This window comes from Camarhynchus parvulus, chromosome 24 (genome assembly GCF_901933205.1).
Source record: "Camarhynchus parvulus chromosome 24, STF_HiC, whole genome shotgun sequence".
Classification (NCBI taxonomy): Eukaryota; Metazoa; Chordata; class Aves; order Passeriformes; family Thraupidae; genus Camarhynchus; species Camarhynchus parvulus.
The window spans coordinates 5,655,708-5,679,072 of NC_044594.1; the positions used below are offsets into that span (position 1 = coordinate 5,655,708).

Here is a 23,365-nt window from a genome sequence, read left to right on the forward strand (position 1 = left end):
CTGTCTGTTGTCCCCTGGGAGCAGAGCCAGACTTTCCCCTGGTTCCCCTCTCCTGTCAGGGAGTTGTCCTCCCTGAGCCTTGTTTTCTCACAGAAGATCCCAAAAATTCGGGACACCCAAACCACAGCCCCCTGCTGTCCTTCCAGTGCAGGGGGGTTTTGCACAGGACAGGCCTGCACAAGAGCAGCGATGAGGGGATATTCCAGCTGGGATTCAGAACACCTGGTCTATCTGTGCCTCAGTTTCCCCTGTGCCCAGAGCAGCTGTGGCTGTCCCTGGATCCCTGGCAGTATCCAAGGCCAGGTTGGACAGGGCTTGGAGCACTCTGGGATAGTGGAAGGTCTCCCTGCCATGGCAGGAGGTGGAACAAGATGAGCTTTAATGTCCTTCCCAGCTCAAACTGTTCCAGGATTCCATGATTTTATACTGGAGGGGCATCCCCAGCACAGGGGTCCTGTGTGTGATAGGGGCTCTTAGCAGTAGATTTGATTACATCAGTGGTAACAAGGCCAGGTGGGCAGGTAATTTTTCCTCCACTTCTCTCCCATCCTTGCTGACACATCTGGGAAACTTTACCCTGACTTTCCGCCATCCTGACAGGCAGAATTGGAACCATTAATCCTGGTTATCCTGGACCATGGGCCCACCTCTCTCACTTGTGGGCAGCAATGTTCAGTTTCCAGGCAGGCAGGGCAGACACAGCAAAGCAAAACAGCTCCCTCCAAACCTGCCCTGAGGTAGGGCTTGGCAGTGGCTGTTCCATCTGACGTGATCCATCCAAAAACACTGCCTTGGTGGGGAGAATCGAACAAGGACCTGGCAAATGCAATCTATTCTTTGGCATTGTGCTGCCCTTTCAGCTGGGAGAGGAAAATTTTACGTTTTTTACTGTTTGCAGGGTGAACATTCCACATAAACAATCTGTGAACAACGCCAATCACTTGTTTTTAAAATTTTAAAAGTTTAATAAAGTAATAAAATGGTTATAAAAAAATAGTAATACAATTAGAGTAATAACAATTTGGACAAATTGAATTAGGACAATATGAGACAATAGAGACCAAGAGTTATGGACAGTCTGGATACCTTTTTCTGGGCAGCACGAGCCCGAAAAAGGACCCACGTTAACAGAGGATTAACCCTTAAAAGCAGCAGCCTGTTGCATATTCATACACCTCATACAGGATGCATAAATTCCATTCAAACACAGGATTCTGTCTGGGCAGTGTCAGCTTCTTCCTCTGAATCCTGACAGCGCCTTCGAGGAGGGAAGAAGTTCGTTTCTCCTGATAATGGAGCAATCAATTCTTTTTCTCTGAAAGATTCAGGTGTCCTGTGGCTGCTATCTGGTGTGAGTCCTTTCTTTAAAAAAAGTATCTTACACAGCATAGTTTCTATTTTAACATTTTTTATAACCTAAAACTATATTCAACACACTACTGAAGAGAATTAATACAGCATCACTTTCTAACACAACACATATAATATTCATTTGAATATTTGCAAAAAGCCAATCATAAAATACATGCATTTTTCACACAATCCATACCTGGCCAGCTACCTGCCTGCACAGCATCTGGATCTTTGTTAAAGTGTGGAAAGGAGCTGCCAAAACTTCTTTCTCCTTGCATAGAAGGCTTTTCAGTGGAATACAAATGCTCACTTATCCCATGTCAGATCTGTCTGTGTGCTCTCCAAAATGGATCCTGCCCAGAGCCAGCTCTCACAAAGGATTTCAGAACTTTGACATTTGATTTCATTCCAATCCATTGTGAAAACTGAATATTTAAAACATTCTCTAGCCAAGAATCAGGGAGCAAACCTCAGCATGAAAAAGCAAAGAGTATTCCAGTGATATTCCTCAAAATGACCTGGAGAGGGCTTGGATGGAGGAAAATCACCCCCTCCAGGGCAGTGAGTGGGAAAACAGAGCTGTGCTTTGCTGCAGCGAGATGAAACCATCTCTAGGAATCATTTCTGAATTTTAGGGATCTGCATTCTCCAGCAAGACACTGTTCCACTGGAGAAATCCATCCTGCTGACCCTAGAAATTGAACGATGTGAGACTTTCAGTGGCTGGATGAAAAAAGAGACAAATCATTAGGAGAAAATAGCAAAAAAAAAAAAGGGAGAATTTTAGGGAATATTAGTGGTTTGTTTCTCATGAGCTCCTTAATGTGAGGAGGGTCCATGAATGAGGCTCAGCTGCAGAGACAGGAGGGAAACAGGGGCAGAGGTGCTTGGGGTGGAGAGGAGGCAGCAGCCCTGGCAGCCCCCCAGCCCCTCCTGCTCACACACACACACACACACACTGGAGTGCCACAAGACAAATAGAACCGAGAGAGAGATGCACTATTTAAACTTTCATCGCTATTTTTCTCCCTGGCTCCCCTTGTTTCTTTTGATTTATTTTTTAGTGTGTTTTCCCCAGGCTGTGCTGTTTGCCTGCATCTTTCCTCTCCCTCTCCTGGCAGCAGTTCTGGAGCACCAGGAGCTGCCCAGCATTTTTCAGGCTCTCCAGGCTCAGCTCCCATGGGCAGGGGGGAGGAATGAGGCAGCAGAGCCTGGGAAAGATGTGGCCAGGACATAGCAGGGACAACAGGGAACCTGTAGACACAACATCCTCCTTTTCCCATCCATCCCTGAGCAGCAAGGACTGGGGACAGCTCTGTACTGCACAGAGCAAGAATCCCAGCCCAGGGTGGGCAACCCTGCCAGGGCCTGGCATGGGATGGATGTAGGAAGGCAAAGCACCAGCCTTCCATGCCATAGCCATCTCAGCAGGGCCAGAGGCTGGCAGCACACAGAGGGGATGGATGCTTACAAGCAACACCAGAGCTCAGCCCAGAGCCAGTGTGGCCTCTGTAAATTGACTGTGGACAGCACAGGCTGGGTGGTTTTCAGCCTGTCGTGTGTAGGGAAGGTGCAGACAGCTCCAGGGATTGTTTTATACAATCACAGAGGCATGGAATGGTTTAGCTTGGAAGGGACTTAAAGCTCATCCAGTGCCACCCCTGCCATGGCAGGGACACCTCCCACTGTCCCAGGCTGCTCCCAGCCCTGCCCAGCCTGGCCTTGGGCACTGCCAGGGATCCAGGGGCAGCCACAGCTGCTCTGGGCACCCTGTGCCAGGGCCTGCCCACCCTCACAGGAACAATTCCCAATTCCCAATATCCCATCCATCCCTGCCCTCTGGCACTGGGAGCCATTCCCTGTGTCCTGCCCCTCCATCCCTTGTCCCCAGTCCCTCTCCAGCTCTCCTGGAGCCCCTTTAGGCCCTGCCAGGGGCTCTGAGCTCTCCCTGGAGCCTTCTCCAGATAAACACCCCCAGCTCTCCCAGCCTCCAGAGCAGAGGGGCTCCAGCCCTGGAGCATCTCCACTTCTCATTCCAGCAGCTCCAGGTCCTTCCTGTGCTGAGGACTCCAGAGCTGGGTTCAGATTCAGCTCTGTGGGTGGGGGCTCACAAGGGCAGAGCAGAAGGGCAGAATCCCCTCACCCACCCTGCTGCCCCCACTGCTGGGGATGAGCCCAGCATGGGAAGGTGAGGGTGAGAAGAGTGGAGCCTCCAGCTGCAGACAGGATTGGTCTCCAGGTTTCACATGAAGGATGCCAAGGCAGATCTGCTCAGTCAGACTTGAAGGGGGAATATTCCCCACTGGAGTCAGGAAGGACTCTGAGCCCTGTGCTCACCCCATTTAAACTCTGACCACTCACTCTGTGTTGTTTGTTTTTCCTTACCTGCCAAAACAAAAGGATGGAAATCCTAATTGCATCAGGAAGGGGAGAGGTAGAACAGATGCTCATCAAGACAGTGGAGGATTAAGTTGGCATCCAGGGCTAGGTTTCCTCCAGATCTTGTCACTGAGCCCCACAGTCCTGCCCCAAGTCCCCACTTGGTGCTGCCCTGAGAAGCCCAGCCCGTGACAATGCTCAGACAGCAAAATCCCTGCCTTTCAAGTGTTGGACAAAACCTAAGAGTCTGTTTATATCCTTCCTAGCTCTGAAGAACTGCTGGAAATCTGAATCCTAAATGTGTAAAGGCCTGATAAATGGAAAGCTGAGCACTCCTGGAGCTGTAAGCTGCTCTGCAGTGGTTTAGGCCCTCACAATTTGCAGCCTTCAGGGTTGATAATACAGCGAGACCCTGAGCAGTCTGCTGGAAAACTGTGCCAGAAACACAATCCCTGTAAGGGGATTCTCTTATCCCATGTAGCAAGCTTCATCCTAAAAGCAGTTTTGTGTTCTAGCCCCTTTTCCTCCCCGTGGAAAGCTTTCCTAGACACTTGATGAAACAGAGAACCTTCTTTCTCCCCCAGCATCCAAATTTTCCTGCTTTTTCCTTTGTCTCCTCCCAACCTACTTCTGGTTCTTTCACTGTAACTCATGCCAGTGAAGCCTCCCAGCCTTCATTTTGCCAATTAAACAACCCAACCTCTGCTGATTTTGCCTGGTAGGGGAGCTGCTCTTTTCCTTTGATCAGCTCCAGGGCGTTCTGCATCCATGAGTGTGGCCAAAACACCCCAGAATCTCAAAAGCATCCTGCAGAGCAACACCACTAAAGCTCCAAAATGCCCCCAAGGCTGGTGAGGAAAGCAGATACTGTCTGGGAAGAGGAGGCAGCTCCCTGCAGCTCTCAGGCAGAGAAGAGGATGCTCTGATCCCAAATGATGCACAGAAAAGATACCACAGCCAATTAACCCTTTTGTGGTGGTGTTCACAGGGGTCCCAGGATGAGGGAAGAGACGAGGATCTGACTCCATGTTTCAGAAGGCTGATTTATTATTTTATTATATATATTATATTAAAAGTATACTAAAAGAATAGAAGAAAGGATTTCATCAGAAGGCCAGCTAAGAATAGAAAAGGAATTATAACAATGGCTTTGTGACTGACTGAGACAGTCCAGACAGCTGGGCTGTGATTGGCCCTTAATTAGAAACAATCAACATGGGCCAATCACAGATGCACCTGTTGCACTCCACAGCAGCAGATAACCATTGTTTACATTTTGTTCCTGAGGCCTCTCAGCTTATCAGGAGGAAAAAATCCTAAGGAAAGGATTTTTCATAAAACATGTCTGTGACAGCCTTATCCAAGGGATCTGGTTCCACAGGGGACTCTTGTGCTGAGTCCAACACCAGCTGAACATTCCTTGCAGATATTTGGCTCAGGGCAGCCCTCGGGGGCTGCTCAGTGTCTGCCTCTCCAGCCCAGCAGCTGGGTGGCCCCTGCCCAGCAGCAGGTTGGGGTTGAATCAATTAACACTGAAGAAGAGGCTGGCCCCAAGAAGAGGAGGTGGTTACACAAACCCAGCAGCAGTAAGGTACCAGGCACAACCCAGGAAAAGAGCCTTAATTAGGGGAAATGTGCTGCTGGCTGCAGGGCTGTTTGCTTCCTGCACTTCCAGGACCTGGCTGCTGCAGGATCCTGTTATCTCAGCAACTCTTGCTAATGACTGAGGCTCTGTTTGCTTGCCACATCCTTGTCCAGCTGCTGGGAGCATTTAAAGACATCCAGGTCGTTGCTAAAGGCAGCCTTAGCCTGGGGTCTCAGCCCAGCAGAAGAATTCTGTGGGGGTCACTAATTAACCAAGTTGTGCAGGGTGGGACAGTGTGCAGGAGAGCCTCTAACAAGTAATTTTAAAAGCTGATGAATGCACCAAGAGCACCATCATTTAATTGTGTTTCTTTATGATGATGTGCTGTCAGTGCACTTTTCCAAAGGACAGAGACCCCAAGCTGTCCCCTCTCATCCAGGCAGCCCAGAGCTATGGAGAACAGACTGAAGCCTGTCCAAGACTGGTTTTAAAATATTCAGCAATTCCTGTATTTTGACAGAAAACGAGAGGATTGGCAGGGAGAAATTTGTCAGCATTTCTTTGGAAAGTTTTGTCTGCAGTGAAGAGAGGGACAAGTGTCCAGCTGAGGTCTTGAGGGCAACGTGAGGAACAGGAGACCTTCAGCTGGGGTGATTCACCTCCACATCACTCTCATGTCCATTTGGGGATAATTTATGGGGACTCCCACCCCATAACAAGCTGCATGTCACAGACTCATGGAACCATTCAGGTTGGAAAAGCCCTGTAAGCCCATGGAGTCCCATGTTCACCACTAACCACGTCCCCAAGTGCCACATCCAGGGATGGGGACTCCACCACTGCCTTGGGCAGCCTGTTCCCACCTGACCACCCTTTCAGTGAAGGATTTTTCCCTAATATCCCAACTACATCTCCCTGGTGCACCTTGAGGCCCTTTCCACCCAGCTTTCTGCTCCTGTGGGCTGGAGCTGTCCTGGATCCCTTCTCCATCATTTCAATCTTCCTGGCCATGAGTGGGTTAACTTCATTTGCTTTGCTGTCAGGAATAACCCCCCCTGCAACCCCAAACAACTCTTCCTATTTATATCCCTGGTTTAATCAGGAAGGGTAAAAATTCCACAGCTACGTGATTAAAAATTAGGAGACCAGATTCTGTAGTGGTGCCTCATAATAACAACCAATCCTGGGAGCACAGTGGATGAATAATGGATCATGGCTTCTTCTTTCCCCTCCTTTCTTCTTCTCCCCTTTTCATCTTTTCATTCTTCTTCTCCTCCCCTGCCTTCTCTCCCAGGCTGGAGGTGGGGTGGGGAAGAATACATCCATCCTTCATACTGCAGGAGTTAGAGAGACATCACTGATTCCTCTTCATCAAACCCTCCACCCCAAGCAAATTCCCTGTTAGGGAGCCTGGAGACATCAATAATTCACAGCTTCCTGGAGGACTGGGTGATGAAAACCGTTTACTTGGGAAGAGATCACCAGAACCCATCCTCTCCTCATTGCCATAAGCAGCTCCTCCAGGCTGGCTGCTGATCCCATAGGGAGAAACAGGAGCAAAACTAAAAACTGAGGATTTCTGGCATGGGCCTAACGAAGTGATTCCATGTTTGTTTGTATTATGTTCTCCCCTGTCCCATAATATCCCCTGGTGGACACGCTGGATTGCTTTGCAGGGGAGATGTTGCTGCAGGAATACCAGGAAAAAAAGTCAGGAATGTCAAACATCTCACCATAAAAGTTCCTTCATTAAATTCCAAGATGGTCTTCAGACAAAGATTTGTGGGTTGGTTTTTTCCACACTCCACAAGATGAATTTTCAATGTTTTTACAAGCAGAGGTCAAATTCAATTAATGGATTCAGTGAGGGGAAAAAAAAAACTATTGAAAAATGCCAGATTTGGTTGTAAACAGCATAAACTCATCCAATGAAATAAAATAAATAAATCTTAAAAATTAAAATTCATACTTTCTTTATAGTTAAATAACATCAGAATGGAGCAGAATTGTTCCCATTTTCACATCTCAGTGACAGGCGAGCCAACTAACCCAAACCACAGATTTTCACTTTCTTGTTCCACTCTTTTAGCCTGAGGGGGAAAAAAAAAAAAAAAAAAAAAAAAAAAAAAAAGTACATTTTGATTTTGGATCCGTGTAGAAAAGCTTTTCCCCGGTCCTTGGGTTCCACCCACTGAGCTGAAAAATCCCATTACTCCCAGTGCTTGGCAGCCACTGTGCACAGCAGGGAGTGCCCACAGCACGTCTGCAAATCCCAGCCTGGGGCAGGCAGCCACCTCTGCCTTGTCAGGAACCATAATCCCTTCCCAGCTCCCACCCCAGCCCGGCGCTGGAGATTTTAAATCCTCCTCAGCCAACCACGAGGCAGGGGCAGCTCAGGAGCAAAGCCAGGCTTGGGGATTTCAGAGGGGGCTTTGGTTCCAAGGTCTCAGAATCTCTGCTGGTCACAGTGACTCTGAGATCTGTACAAGCTGCTTTTTCCCAGCCCGGCCATCAAAGAAGGAGTCAGGATTCTTCTGTTCTCGTTCTCAAGGTTGTTTATTGTTTCTTATCTATAAAATTCTTTCTCCAACCCGCCAAGGTCTGTCTGGCAGGTTGGGTTGAGGCACACTGGTGTTATCTTTTTATACTAAAAACTGCGTGTACATTATTTACCATAACTTCCCAATACCTATCACCTGTGTTAGACAGTGAGCTTCTACCTTAAACCAATCCCAAAGTGCCAACATCACAGCAGGAGATGGAGGCCAAGAAGAAGAAGGAGAAGGACAGGACATGCCCAGATTCCTCCATCTTGCCCCCTAAGCCCCCATTCTAAAAACCCCAAAAATCTATTTTTCACCTTATGACAAACTAACTATTATTCTACTTAAACTCTATTGACTTGTAATTCTTCATATAAAGGTTGTGATTTTCTCCATGGGTCAAAATCAAAGTCACAGGTGTCTTGGGCTCTGTGCCAGGGTCTCTGAGCCCCCTGGCAGGACCTGGAGCCATCCAGGACAGCCAGAGGGATGTCCTGGCTTCCAACACTGAGGGGAGCAGCACTGGCTTGGAACAAAACCAGCTCCACTTGGGCAGAAACCATCGGATTTCACCCAACTGCATCCCCTCTGAAGGATGATGAGGGTCAGAGGGTTCTGCCACCCACTTCTGAGCAGGGTGTGAAGGAACAATTTCCCATTTCTTGAGAGTGGCTTTCATGTGTCCTTCACATTCCTGCTGGCCTCCCAGCCCCACTCAGGCCCCAGGACAGATGTGCCCCAACACATCTGTCTGTGGCAAGAACAGCATTTGGCTTCCCAAGGGTGATGGTTGGGAAGAGCTCAGTGCCTTTGGGCGGTGCTTTGGGCTGGAAGGGCTCTCAATGAGGGGGCTGCCAGCAGCTTTCAGCCACAAGGACGTTCCCTGCTGTTCCCCTGGAATTATGTGAGGCATCCATGGGATTTGGGATGCTGTTAAAGAGCCAGGGAGAGGGAGGGCTGAGCTCGGGTCTCTCAGAGCAGAGATAAAAGTGCATTTGTCTTACTTAGTCAGGAACTTTTTATCTCTTGATGAAACACCCAACAATGGCCAAACTCTTCATGGTTCACCTCCGGAACAGGCTGGAGTCCTTGTCCCTGGGGGGATTTAAAAGCCATGTGGAGGTGGCATTTGGGGACATGGTTTAGTGGTGGGCTTGGCAGTGATGGGGTGTGGCAGCAGCTCTCTGGCCACAGAGAGCAGGCACAGACTTTCCCAGAAAAATCCTGGGAAGCTGTGAAGAAGCTGTGGGAAACTTAGAGGAAAAGAAATCAAACAATTATTATCTCTCTTTCTGTAACCATTGTTTATAGATATGGTTCTCTAGAGTGTGTTACTGATAGCCACCAATAGTGTGTGAGAGGTTTTCACTTTGAGACCAATCAGGTCTTAGACCCACCATTGTTTCTATAAGAACTGTAGATTTCTAATAATAAAGTGTCTTTCAGGCCTTCTGGATCATGGAGTCAGTGCTAATTATCACCCAGCTGAGGGCCTGCTACCACTATGGGGAAATGGTTGGACTTGATCTTAAAGGTCTTTTCCAACCTAGATAATGCTCTGATTCCATGAGGAGCTGCACAAAGCTCCATCCCCAGCACAGATCCTGGATGGAGCAGACCCATCGGGGTAGCAGAGATAAAAGCTCCTCCCTGCAGGATTAAAGAGCAGCCCCTCTCTCCAGCTGGATTTCCCATCTCTTGGCATTCTGGGGTGCCAGGTCCAAGAGCTGGTCCCAAAAGAGGACACCACGCTCAGGTGCCCCGCCTGTGCTTCCCTGTTTGCACCTGTCCCTGTCTCTGCCTTCATTTCCAGCAGAGCTGCCCAGGGCTGTGAGATACCAGCAGAGCCTGGAGCTGCAGCCTCCCTCGGGCTCTGAGGTGCCTTCAAAGGAAGGCTGAAGACTTAAATGTCTCTGCTCCCCCTGTCTAGATCTGCATTCGCAGAGGGAGGTGCTGAGGAGCCTCCCTGTGGCAGGAGGTGACCACAACCTGCTTGTGGGTGTGACAGGGACATCAAAGAGAGCAGGGAGTGCCCCCATTCCCCTGGTCCCTCTGGACAGAGGGCTGCCACGGGAGCCCTCCTCAAAGGCAGGCCTGGAGGTCACACTCCTGTGCCCAGAGGTTATTCCACCCTGAGTCCTGCAGGTCCAAATCCAACCTCCCTGCCCTTCTACCCCAAACCAGCCTCACCTCCCTCCCACTTCACAGCCAGAGCAGGGCTCACACCCAGTCCTCTCCAAGCCCCGTATCTGCGTCCAGCAGCAGCCAGTAAGAGATCTCCAGGGAGGAGGAGAGGAGCAGGCACAGGGAGCAGGGATATTTATTTCAAGCAGGGATATTGCTTTAAATACTCCTCATCCACAGAGTTTGCAGCTCAGGGACATCCAGGGCTATCAAAACAGGATGAACCCCAATGAGGGGGAGAGAAATGATGCATCTGACTCCATCTTATCAGAGGGCTAATTAATTACTTCATTAGTCTATATTATTCTATACTATATTACACTATATTGCATTACATCTAAACTGAATCTGCCAAGCACTCCACTACACTCCACTGCCCAGAATCTCATGACTGTCACCCAACAGTCCTGACACACACACACCTGATAGGCCAAGGAAACAAAACCCCATCACTCTGGGTAAACATCTCCATGTTGCATTCTACTTTGGCACAAACACAGGCACAGCAAATGATAAGAATCGTTTTTCCTTTCTCTGATGTTCAGAGAATGTGAAACCCAGAAATATTCTTAGGAAGAACGGTGCCTTGCTTTCCTCTGTGAAGGGAAATGTGGTGACACCGGGCGTTGAGGATTTAGTAGCCCTTGGTGGATTTATCTGCCACAGACCTGACCCTTCATATTCCTGCAAAGCTTGCAGCCACCTGGCCCAAGTCCCCTCAGAAGCTGCTGCTGCTGGAGGTCAAATCTGAGGCACAGGAGCCGCAAAAGGCAGGTGGCTGTAACTGGGGATGAGGGGTAGCCCTGCCATGGCCATCCCAAACCATCTGCAGGGTCCAAGAGGTCACAGGCCAGCCCTGGCAGCTCAGCCCCCACAGGTGACTCCAGGAAGGAACCTGGAGGTTCATGCTTCTAATGACATTGTCTCCTCTGTGCTGTTTCATTGCAGTTCCTCCAGATGACCCTGTCATTTTGGGGGGGCCCATCATCAGCCTGAGAGCAGGAGACCCCCTGAACCTGACCTGCCACGCAGACAACGCCAAGCCAGCAGCCTCCATCATCTGGATGAGGAGGGGAGAAGTCATCAATGGAGCCACCTATTCCAAGGTGAGGCAGGATGGGGCTGCGACAAGGCCTGTGCTCGTGAAAGGGGCACCAGGCCTGACACTTCACCCAACCCCAAACATTTGGGGCTGCACCCTTGTAAGAGCCAAAATGAGGGATGTGGGACTCCAGGTGGCTCTCCAAATGCAGTTTATTGTATCCAAAATGCAGTTTATTCCATCCAAGACATTACAGCAGTCCAGGGTGGTGGGTGACAGAGCTGTGCCTACAGCTGTCAGCTCCAGCTGCAGGCAGGCCTGGAGACCTTTGGTTTTGGTTACATTGCATTATAGACTTTTCTATTGGTTACATTACATTATATACTTTTCTTTGCTGAGCATCTTAATACAGTAGAACCAATCTATACCTTAACTTTTATCTATAGCCTATCATAACTGCTATAATTACCATATTCATGTTACTGTTCTCCAATCACTAGAAGTCAGTACATTACAGTTGAAGCTAGAAGCTGTTTTTCAGTTTTCTTGCGCTGGAAAATTCTGAGACTTTTTTTCTACTTGCCACATTTGCTGCCTTGTTTGCCTGTGCTCTCTTTCTGCTTGGTAAAAATATCTTCTTGTTTGGGGTGGATTTATCCTTTGCTCTAAGCCATAAAAACCCCTTCTAACTAACACACCCTTTGCCTCCCTGGTTATCCAGTGAGACTGGCTCAGCAATTCTTTTCTTCTATATCAAAACTTGCTTCCATCTCTATTCCTTCATCAGACTCTACATTTAAAAATCTTTCTGCTAAGCACACATATCTGTGAGACTTTCTTGTCAAACTTTCATCCTTCCCAACATCCCTCAGCTCTGCAAGCTCAGACTCTCACCCTGCATCCCTTCCCACTGGGGAGCCTGGGAGGAAAACAGCAGGATGCAAGTGAGGAGCCACAAGCTGTCACCAAAATGGGCTTTGCTCTGAATTTGGCTTTTTGTACCTTCTCACAGCTTGTCATCACCTGGTGTGGCCACTTCTCCCCCGTCAATCCCACCTGGGTGTGGTGTTAATGCTGTGTACAGCAGCACTGACCCAGCCCTGGTTCTGGTTCTGCAGCAGAAGCTCTGGATCAAAGGGGTGGTTGCAGTGACATGTGTCCCCTCCTCCAACTGCAGTTTTCCATGAAAAATTGTCAGGGTTCTTGGCATTTTTTAATTTAGACAGAAAGTCTTTATTGGGTCATGAAGGAAATAATCAAAGAGCAATCAGCAGCACTCTGGGAATGGGACCCCAAATGTTCTCCTGTTTATGGGCTCCTGATGGCTGCTGAGTGTGAAAGATTCAGTAACACTTGACAGTTTTAATGAAAATTTCTAAACAGCAAAATTCAAAACCTAAAATGGGTCAGTTTGCAGCCAAAACTTCAAAGTGGGCAGTCAGAGCCATTCCTCAAGCTCCCAAAGATCTTTAATAAACATTTCATCCCCGGCTGCCACTGTGCAGCCTCCATCCAGCCTCATTCCAGCAACATCCTGATTTGCTGAGGAGAGCAGAGGAGGCAGAACAGCCTCCCTGCCTCCTCCCTTTCCTCCTCCTCCTCCTTGCTGGAGCTGAGCTGCTTCCCTGCAGCCAGGGGTGAGCAGGGGGAACCTGCCCCATCTCCCTGCCTGCCATGCAGAGGACAGGCAGCACTAATTAGAGCCAGGGAGAACTGACCCTCTCTCTCTCTCAGATGGAGTGGAATTAATTAAAATCCAAGCCATTGATATACAGTTGTTCACAGCTCGTCCCCCTCACCCCCAGCCTTCCCTTCCAGGCCTGGCAGGCCCCGAGGAGACAAATTTTGAGCCCTCTCCCTTTCAGACCCACAAGCAGCGGGGAGCAGAGAAGGGGGAATGCCCATCTTTAAAATATTTCCAACAAAACACCCTTCCAAAGCAGAGTTTTCCAGGCTGCAGATCCATCTCCCACAGCACAGAGATCTCCATGGCATTTTAAGCAGTTGGCAGGGATGGGCTGGGAGGGGACCCCTGTTCTGCATGGGGGGAGGCATCCTTCCCTCCCCCTGGAGTCAGGAAAACCTCTGTTTCTGAGGCTGAACCTCATTTTCTCCTGACTTCCTGAAGGTTTCCATGAGGCCCTTCCACATTAAAAAAGAAAATCAGCCTTTAGAAAAACTAGCAGACAATTTTAGACATTTTTTTGAGTTGGAAGTTTGGATTTTCAGGGTCTCAGAAATGTTTCCCTTTTGAAGCTCCCTTTAAAATAGTTCCTCAATTTGACTCTTTCTGCTTTTTCAGGAGAACTGAAACCCAACCCAGCTTTCCTTTGATCCAGATATTCCAGCCAACCAAAAAAGTCCTGTTTGGGTTACTGACTGCCTGAAACCATTCACACTGAGTGATAATTTCTCTGTTACTCTGAATTTCCAGTCCACCAAATGATCCATATGCAGCCCCCTGCAATCCCAGCCAGGCAGCACAGAACAGCCACAGCTGACTGAAGTCCCTCTGATCCCTATTGAAGGGGACAGGGAACACAAGACCCTGCAGGATTTGGAGGTTAACCTCAAATAGGGGAAATTTCACACAGACTTAGGGTTCACCTCAACCCCAGCACCAAAAGTGGGGAGTTGTTCCCCAAGGGAAGAGCACAAGGGGTGACAATAAAGCAAGGACAGGGCAGCATCCTGCAGTTGTGTCCTGAGGTGGGAATGGAGCTGGGGAAGGGGCTGGAGGACCAGGAGTGTCTGAGGGAGCTGTGGGGGCTCAGCCTGGAGAAAAAGAGGCTCAGGGGGAACCTTCTTGCTCTCCATAGCTCCCTGACAGGAGGAGGATCCAGGGGAGGAGTTGGCCTCAGCTCCCAGGGAACAGGCACAGGAGGAGAGGAAATGGCCTCAAATTGTGCCAGGGGATGTTCAGATTGGATAATGACAAATTTTCTTTACTGGAAAGGTATTCAGCCATTGGAACAGTCTCAGCATGGTGGTGGATTCGCCATCCCTGGAAGTGTTCCAAAAAGCTGTGCATGTGGTGGAGAGGGATGTGGTTTGGTGGGTCAGTGCTGGGTAAGTGGATGGACTCGATCTCAGGGGGCTTTTCCCACCCTCATGACTCTGGGGTTCTGGGCTGATTGTGGTGACAGTTTCTCAGCATCCTTCCTTGTCTCATGTGCTTGAGAGGCACAAACCTGTGTGCATGAAGGCTGTGCCACAATGGCCCTGGGAAAGCATTAGTCTTGGAATCAAAGAATCATTAAGGTCGGAAAAGCTCTCCAAAATCAAGTCCAACCATTCTTCCAGCACTGTCAAGGCCACCACTAATCCATGTCCCCAAGTGCCACATGCATACATCTTGCTGACATCTGTTATCTCCCAGTAAAGCCCTGTCTTACACTGTGAGGAACAAATTTGAAAGATAAATACTTAGAAGGAAAAACTGCCTGGCAGGGTCCAAAACCCACTGTGGATAAACCAGAGAGAGGTCAGAGGTTAGAGAATGATTCAAAGGCTGAAAACCACACAACATCTTGAGAGCTCTGAGGGCTCAGCTGATCAAAGTCAGGGTTACGGGGTGATGTGACCTCCTGTAAGAACATGCAGGAGGATTAGGGGATGGTGAGGAAGCTCTCCCAGGCTCCTGTGCTCCCAAAAGAGGCACAGCAGGGCACCACAGCTGAAGTCAGATAAATCCAGGGAAGAAGCACAGTGCCAAGGCTGAGCAGGCAGGGCTGGTAACCACTTGCCTTGGTTTGAACAGACAGGTGTCTGCTAAGGAAGGCAGGAGCCTCCCCTGAAATGGAAAATGTAAACCTCCTACATCTGAGTTGTTATAATTTGGAAATTAAGGGGCTCTCAGGCAAAGATATGAGAGGAGGAATAGCAGTTCTTTATTAGGGAAGAACATAAAAATAAAATAAACAATGAAGTAATACAAAACCAACACTGCCAAAGTCAGACCATGCCCTGCCCCCTGTGTGTCAGGGGGTGGCACAGCCCCATGCCATGGGGGCTCAGCCCTCCTGCAGTGCCAGCTGTGCTGCTGCTGCAGCAGGGATCCTGCACAAGGGGGGAGTTTTCCTCTGCAGCTCCAGGGCTGCTGCAGATGGGCCTGGGCTCCCTCTGGCAATGCAGGGCAGCAGAAAGCTGCTCCTCTGGCAATGCAGTGGGCAAAGGCTGCTGTGGTGTCCCAAAGCTCAGATTGTATCCAGGTAGGAATGCTTGGCTCCTCCCCTGGGCGGAGCATCTCCCCATGGGATGCTGGAATTGGATCAGCCCTGCAGGGACATTCCTTGGCCATGGACAGAAGATAATTAATAATTAATGGCCCATGGACAGCAGAGATCTGCTGGAGGGAGGATTGGCTGTGAGAGAGATAAAGAAAACTGCCCCATGAACAGAGGATAACTGCCCCAGCTCTGACAGATGGGGATAGAACACACAGCCCCATTTCCACCAGGGTTTGATCTCTGGCCCCCATCAGTGAACACCTGAGAGGTGATGATTTACCATGGGCTGGGCCAGACCACAGCACGGCAGCCAAGGATCCATGGCCAGGGTCTGTCAGTGCTGCTGGCAGCTGCCATCACCTCAGTGCTGTGAGAAGTGCCCAGGCAGCTCTGTGCACTCACCTGGCAGAAGATGACAGCAGGTCACAAAGCCATTTGCCTCTGGCTCCCTCTTTGCTGGGTGGTGGGTGAGGTGTCTCACTGGAGCTTTCCTCCCTGGCCTAGGCACAGCAGGGCTGCAGGGAAGCAGATGGGAGTTAAGTGCCCAATTCCCAGGGAAGTGCACTGAAATTTGTCTTTGTTATTCCCCCTGAGGCTTTTGGCAGATTCCAGCCAGAGGAATTGTTATTGCAGGAAGCTACTTGGCTGAGAACGTCTTATTGAGCCTGGGGATGGGGAAAGGGCCCCTCTCCAGCAGGAAAGTCCTTTCTGTCAGATTAGGCCCTTTTCTGACCCAGAGATGGGGCAACTGAGAGGCATTTTAAAAACTTTTTATTCCATTTTCAGTCTCATGTGAAGGGTGAAACAATACAGATGTTATAATTCACACCACCACAATCAGAAGCCGACTATTTCCCAATTACAAAACATTGTAAGCGTTTCTTGGCCTATCAGCTTTAACCACACCATGCTGTAAATGCCTCAAAGCAAATCATCTAAAATTACCCCTCGTGGGTCCCATTACAGTGCATCTTTCATGGTTCTATTTCTCCAAAGTATCTAGTTTAATTTGCAAGGCCGCCCTTTGAAACTTGTTTCTAGTTCCATTTCTCTCTCAACAATATCTGTCCTAGTCCATGGCATTTCTAAGTCAACATTTTTTATCTCAAGGTTTGCATACAGAGGTGAGGCTTCTGTCGGGCTTTGAGAGTTTGCTACAAATTCATTTCCAGCACTTTCCTCCTCCCTGTTTCCCCCTGGCAGACACTGCTCCGTGACGGCAAGAGGGAGAGCATCATGAGCACGCTGTTCATCGCGCCGTCCGACATCGAGAACGGGGAGAGCATCGTGTGCCGAGCCACCAACAAAGCCATTCCCAGTGGGAAGGAGACTTCTGTCACCATTGACATCCAGCGTGAGTACACAGCTGGCTGAGCCACCTCTGGCTGCTGGGACACCCCAACCTCTCTGCCCTCTCCAGCCAGGGCTCTGACTCCAGGCAGGAGCAGCATGCTGCGACTGGGGGTTTCTCTTTACTGGGATACTGGATGTCATGGTTTGGAAAGACAGGAGTCTGCTAAGGAAGGCAGGAGCCTCCCCTGAAATGGAGAATGTAAACCCTCCCCACCCCTCTGAATTGCTATGAATTTTAAATTAAGGGGCTCTCAGGCAAAAAATACGGGAGCAGGAAATAACAGTTCTTTAATAGGGAGGAAAATAAGAGGATAAAATAAACAATGCAGTAACTAAAACAACACTGACAGAATCAGAACACAACCTGACAGCCTGTGGGTCAGGGTGCTGGCAGCAGTCCCATTGGAATTGTGGCTGCAGCCCGTCAGGGGTGGTTCTGTTGGAGCAGGGATCCTGGAGAAAGGTGCAGTCTCTGCCTCTGAAGATCCAGGAGAAGAGGCAGCTGCTGTTCCTCTGGGAAATCCAATCCAGTGGAGAAGCCAGGCAGGTGTTCCAGAATCTCCAGATTATATCCAGGTAGGAATGCTTGGCTGGTGTTCCAGAATCTCCAGATTATATCCAGGTAGGAATGCTTGGCTCCTCCCTCTGGGCTCACATCTCCCGATGGGATGCTATAGTTCTTATCAGCCATGCAATGACATTCAATAGCTGTTAGCAGCAGGTGTCCCCCCAGAGGGAGGAGTGGGTGTGGAAGAGATAAGGAAAACTGCCCACGTAACAGAAGATAACTGCCCTACAGATGGCAAATAGAATACATCCTGCCTTGCAGTCTGGGACACTGGAGTATCACAGAGTGAAGTCACAGCCAGGAGATTTCATGACCCCCGAGCTCCCTGAGGAACACCCACACTACAGAGATATCCTGTTTCCAGTGTGTCCATGGATCTGAGCAAAGCAGCACCAGCTGCCATGCTCTGGGTGGCCCCACTGTGCCCTCAGGCGTCTTTGAAGCAGGGATGGATCCCAAAGGGTTTTGGGTGAGCAAGCAACACCTCTGGGCATGGCCAGTAGCAGAGATAAGTCCCATTAGGATTTCTGGTGCAGAATCCCGAGTTTCCAGGCTTACTGGCAGTTCAGTGTTATGTCTTTTGTGAGAGACTTGATAGGGACAGTGTCCCTCCCATAACACAAAGCCAGCACCAGTCACCACCTCAAAGGATAGGGCTATGGTCAGAGCTGTACCACTCACCCTGTACTGTAAATCCACAGAGCAAAATCTGCCATCTTCCAAAATTCACATTTCACAGGCCTCTTCCCTCCTCCTCTGCAGCAGCCATTGCTCTTGGGCTCCTCCCAACCCCTTCCAGCCACGCTCCATTCACGCACCCAGTTCCTGCAGCTGTATTTACCCACGACTTGCAAAAGCAGGATGCTCAATATTAGCATGCCAGCTGCTTTCCAGAGACCAATTAAAACTGGCAAACTCAACTGAACAAACTCGAGCACAGCAGAAAATTCACCATTTAAGACTTCCAGCTTTTGCTGCCGGAAGATTACCAGGCTCTTGGGTTGCTGCCTGCATGTCCTGACAGAACTGGGCAGATAAAATGAGATAATAACTTGGGTTATTTCACAGCCAGCAAACAGCTACAATAGCTGGGGACACACTCACACAAACAACGTGGAGCAGAGACATCATTACACCAGGGCAGTACAGTGTGGGCTGGAGACGTGAGCTGAATCCCCGAGCCACATGGAATCTGCTTGGGAAAGAGAAAAACCCAATAAAGAACACCAATTTCCACTCTGAGCTATTAAATTCTCCATGCTGTGAATATAATAACAGTAATATTCTACCCAGCTATTAAAAGTATGTTGTTCTTAATGGTGGCTAATGAGGATATCAATTTTCCAAAGCTGGATGGGTGATGGGAGAGAAAAATACTAAGATGGATTAACCAAGCTGAGGTGGGGTGGATTTTGACCTGGATGCAAAAGCCTGCTCTGGCTGCATCTAGTAACAGAATCATGGAATTGTTAAGGTTGGAAAAGACCTCTAAGATCATCAAGTACAACCATTAACCCAGCTTTAGCTCACGAGGTCTCACTCCCAGCCTTGTAGACAACCAGCTGCATTCACTTTGCAAAGACCTAAAGGTGATTTTCCTAAGCAAAAAGTATCTGGACCACTCACTTTTCCCTAGGGAATTATTCTGGGAAGTCCTGCTCATGGGTCTTCTTCCAATATCTAGCAGAGAAGCAGCACCTCAGGGAGAGGAGGAAGTGGTTTCTGGGGGAATAAGGAAAAGCAAGCAGCAGTTGTTGGCTCTTCCCAGCCTGGCATGAGCTGCAGCATCCCCCTGAACCCTGCACTCTCCACCTCCAGCAGTGCAGGTTGAATTCACACCATAGCAAACATCACCCAGCTGCATGGTTTGAGAGGTGGCCTTGCAAATAATCCCAGGGAACCAAAAATAATCCTTCCCAGGAAGCAGCAGCCTGGTAAATCAGTCCTACAGCTTTCTTTCATTTTCTTCTGCAACTCAAAAGAACATCAGCAATGCTCACGGGCAGCAGAGAAACACCAGGATGGGGGTTATCCCCGGGAAGGGTGTGTGTGTGGTGGGAGAGATTATCCTCTTTCAGCTGATGGAAAATTGAAGTTGGGGTCCCATCAATCTCGTGCCTGACCATGATAGCAGCAATGAAAGAGCTGAGTCATAAAACCCTCCCCTCCCAAATATAAAATAAAAAGGGGGGGTTGGCAGAAAGAGCTGAAAAAAAACCCAGTGCAGGCTCTGTAATGGAAACACTAAGCAGCTCCAGCTGGAACATCTGTTCAATGTGATTTCTGTTCCACCAGCCACATCAAAGTCAGCCTCCTGTGAGTTATGCATTGAACATCACAAGTGGGATTAAAATCATGTTTAATAGTTTGATATGCCATAAACTATTTATACTGCAGGAGCCCAGTGGCTCCATGGAAATGCTCACCCAGCGTGCTGGGATGGGAGGAGCAGGGTTATTGCTTATCCAAAGCCATTGCTCCAAGCCTCTGCACACACATGTGCAGTTGCTCATTTTTACACCTTTTTTGTCATGGCAAGAAGAGATTTGGCTGCATCTGTATGTTTTTGGAGGAGGTGGGAGGAGGAGAAGGAGAGTGGAGGGTGATGAGGGGCACATCACTGTGCCTGCTGGGTTTATCCTTGGAGCTTTGCAGTGTTTGATTCCCTTTCGTGCTTCCCACTGGGGAGTGGAAAGTCCAGGGCTGAAGTGGCATCTCAGTCTTAGTGAGGAGGTTGGGAAGGGTTTGTCCAGAGGGGAGAGGAGCACGGAGAGGGATCTGCACCTGGCAGGGCAAGTGCCAGCACAGCACCTGCAGCCCATGGAGCTCAGCTTGCAGCCATTCCTGAGGTGCTGAGAGGGAACAGTGGGAGCTGCGGGGTTTGCCAAGGTGTCTCCCGGGCTGCAGGGCTGCTGAGGAGCGATGCTGGCCCCAGTACCTGTCCCAGTGCCTGTCCCCACAGCACCTGCACCAGCGCTCACACACTCTCCTCCCGCTGCCTGTGGGCTGGCTCTATCTCACTCCATCATTCAAATTCAAGAAGCCAGGCAGGGATTATAATTGTAACTGAGTGGAATTACATCCTGATGAGTTACAATTTGTGTCTTTTTTCGCCTCAAAATGCCCTGAAACACAGTGACACAGGCAACCCACGCTATCACAGCACCCACAATACTCAAAAGCCCAATCCCATTTCTGAAAGGCGAGATCAAAGACTTTAATTCATTTCCTTTGCTTTTTTTTGTTGTCTTTTTATTTTATTTTTTTTTTTATTATTTTGAGTGCAGGAGGGAGCCGGGCTCATTTTAATACAAAGAGGTTCCTCTCTGTAAATCGTAGGCACAGCTCCTAACCCATCAAACAATGGGGAAGCTACTAAAGAGAAGTGTGATTCATACTTAACAAAGGAAGGTGATTAGCTGTTGTTGTCTAACAATAGGGAAGTGTCAGGATGCCTGGGAATGAATTAGGAGCCCTCTATACATCTCTGGGCTGCTGTGTCAGGGAAGCTCATTTATATTCCCAACTGCGCCCATCTTTATTGTCATTTGAATTGCACATTTTAAAATGAAATTAGGGTAAATTGAAAATACCTATAATTTCCCCGTCATAATTTCCCATCAGGAAGGCAGGTGGCTTTGCTCACAACAAAGCCAGGCTCCGGCTGGGTAAATACCACGGGGTGGAGAAGAAGGAGGCTCTGGAGCGCTGCCGGGACTCCGCCTGTCCCTCTCCCCTCCCACCCAGCCAAGGTCCCTGCCCAGGCCACCTCCGACCCTCTGCTGCTGTCCCCGAGCTGTCCCGGCACCTCTCAGGGCTGGAATAACCCAGCCTTGCTGTGCAGGCAGTTCCCACACCAGTTTGCCCAGTTGGAGCCCACATCCTCCAGCAAAGGCACCGAGCAGGTGACTCCAGCAGGACCTGACCTGGGGGTGCTGGAGGGAGAGGCCAGCAGGGAAAAACCATCCCTGGAAAACCAGGACACCCCTTGGGCTTGGCTGGAGCCATGACCCCACAGCAAAATTTAGGAAAGAACCAACAAAAGCAAGCAGGAAATGGGTGAAATGTTCAGATGCAGAATATCCAGAGTTGTTTTAATTTTTTGTGATGACTGAGGCCTTCAGCTTTAGGTTTTAAGCATGGGACCTTATTTGAGGGCAAAAAGCAGAAAGAAATGGCCTTGTGGAGGGTTTTTTTGGTGACTGGAGACCCAGCAGTCCCATTGCAGAGGGACTTGGGGCTCATCGACCCAGCTGAGGGGCTCTCCTGCCCTTGAGGTGGGAGTCTGCTGCACACATGCAAAACACATCCTACAACAGGACATGTTACATGTTCAGCTTTCCCTGCTGCCTCTCTCCTCTTCCAAGTGTCCAGTGCTGACCCCACACCCAGCCCAGGGCTCTGGGATGCCCCAGCACACCTGAGGCCAAGGGAGGTTGTGACCATGTTCACAGGGGTCCCAGGATGAGGGAAGAGATGAGGATCTGACTCCATGTTTCAGAAGGCTGATTTATTATTTTATGATATATATTACATTAAAACTATACTGAAAGAATAGAAGAAAGGATTTCATCAGAAGGCTAGGTAAGAATAGAAAAAGAAGGAATGATAACAAAGGCTTGTGGCTTGGACAGAGTCTGAGCCAGCTGACTGTGATTGGCCATTAATTAGCAACAACCACATGAGCCAATCACAGATGCACCTGTTGCATTCCACAGCAGCAGATAATCAATGTTTACATTTTGTTCCTGAGGCCTCTCAGCTTCTCAGGAGGAAAAGTCCTCAGGAAAGGATTTTGCATAAAATGTGTCTGTGACAGGAGGTGCCCTGCACCAGGGGGTACCACCCAGCTTCTCTGCCCCCTGCCCTGTCACCTGCAGCCTTTCCCTGTTTCCCAGCTGGGAAAGGCATTGCTGGAGCGCTTGGAAGAGGAGAGGAGCAGCAGGGAAAGCTGAACATGTAACATGTCCTGTTGTAGGATGTGGTTTTGCATGTGTGCAGCAGACTCCCACCTCAAGGGCAGGAGAGCCCCTCAGCTGGGTCGATGAGCCCCAAGTTCCTCAGCCATGGGACCACTGGTTCTCCTGGCACCAAAAAAACCCTCCACAAGGCCATTTCTTTCTGCTTTTTGCCCTCAAATAAGGTCCCATGCTTAAAACCTAAAGCTGAAGGCCTCAGTCATCACAAAAAATTAAAACAACTCTGGATATTCTGCATCTGAACATTTCACCCATTTCCTGCTTGCTTTTATCGGTTCTTTCCTAAATTTTATTTGCTGCTCAAGCATTGAGATGCTTCTCATGTGAAAACGAGGAGAGAAACTGAGGAGCAGCTGGAAGACTGGAGCAGCCTGTGACACCAGTAAGGCCTTGGCAGAGATGATTAGGCTGATGAAAGAGCAGAAATGCCACTTTAAAGTTAGAGGATAGACAAAAAATCATTGTTATACAGCAAGATATTAAACTGGAGTGTCTCAAAGCAGGCGAGTTTATGTCCTTAAATGAGAATCAGAGCCAGCAGTCACATTTTCCAAGTGAAATGTTACATCAAATGGTGTCTGTGGCTCTTCTTCCTGTCTTATTTGCTGAAGCCCTTCAAGAGAAGAGCAGCGTTCGTGGCATCAGCTTGTCTGACAAACCTTATATGGCTTTAAACTGAAAAATGGCTTCCACTGCCAGAGGACAGGGTTAGATGAGATCTCAGGAAGCAATTCTCCCCTGGGAGGGTGATGAGGCCCTGGAAAAGGTTTTCCAGAGAAGCTGGAAGTTTCAAGGCCAGGTTGGGCAGGACTTGAAGCAGCTTGGTCTCGTGGAAGGTGTCCCTGCCCATGGCAGGGGGTGGAACTGGGTGATCTTTAAGGTCCCTTCCAATCCAAGCCGTTCTGGGATTCTGTGATATCACAGCTCCAGGGAGTCTCAGTGCTTTTGCCAGGCTTTCTGACAGCCTGAGGAGCTGGCAGGCAGCGGGCAGGGGGTGCCCCAGCTGTCCTGGGTGTCTCATGGGCCTCTCTCTTTGCAGACCCTCCCCTGGTGAACCTGTCCGTGGAGCCGCAGCCGGTGCTGGAGGACAACACTGTGAAGTTCCACTGCTCTGCCAAGGCCAACCCTGCTGTCACCCAGTACAGGTGAG

General features: G+C 49.3%; 1 protein-coding gene across 1 annotated transcript in view; it reads left to right on the plus strand.

Annotated features, from left to right (window-relative positions):
• The window catches only part of KIRREL3 (kirre like nephrin family adhesion molecule 3), a 406,243-nt gene that overhangs the window by 330,978 nt on the left and 51,900 nt on the right, over positions 1 to 23,365 (plus strand). The window contains exons 5-7 of the mRNA XM_030964890.1: positions 10,993 to 11,150; positions 16,519 to 16,669; positions 23,255 to 23,360. Coding sequence (XP_030820750.1) covers positions 10,993 to 11,150; positions 16,519 to 16,669; positions 23,255 to 23,360 — 415 coding nt within the window. The remainder of the gene's footprint in view (positions 1 to 10,992; positions 11,151 to 16,518; positions 16,670 to 23,254; positions 23,361 to 23,365) is intronic.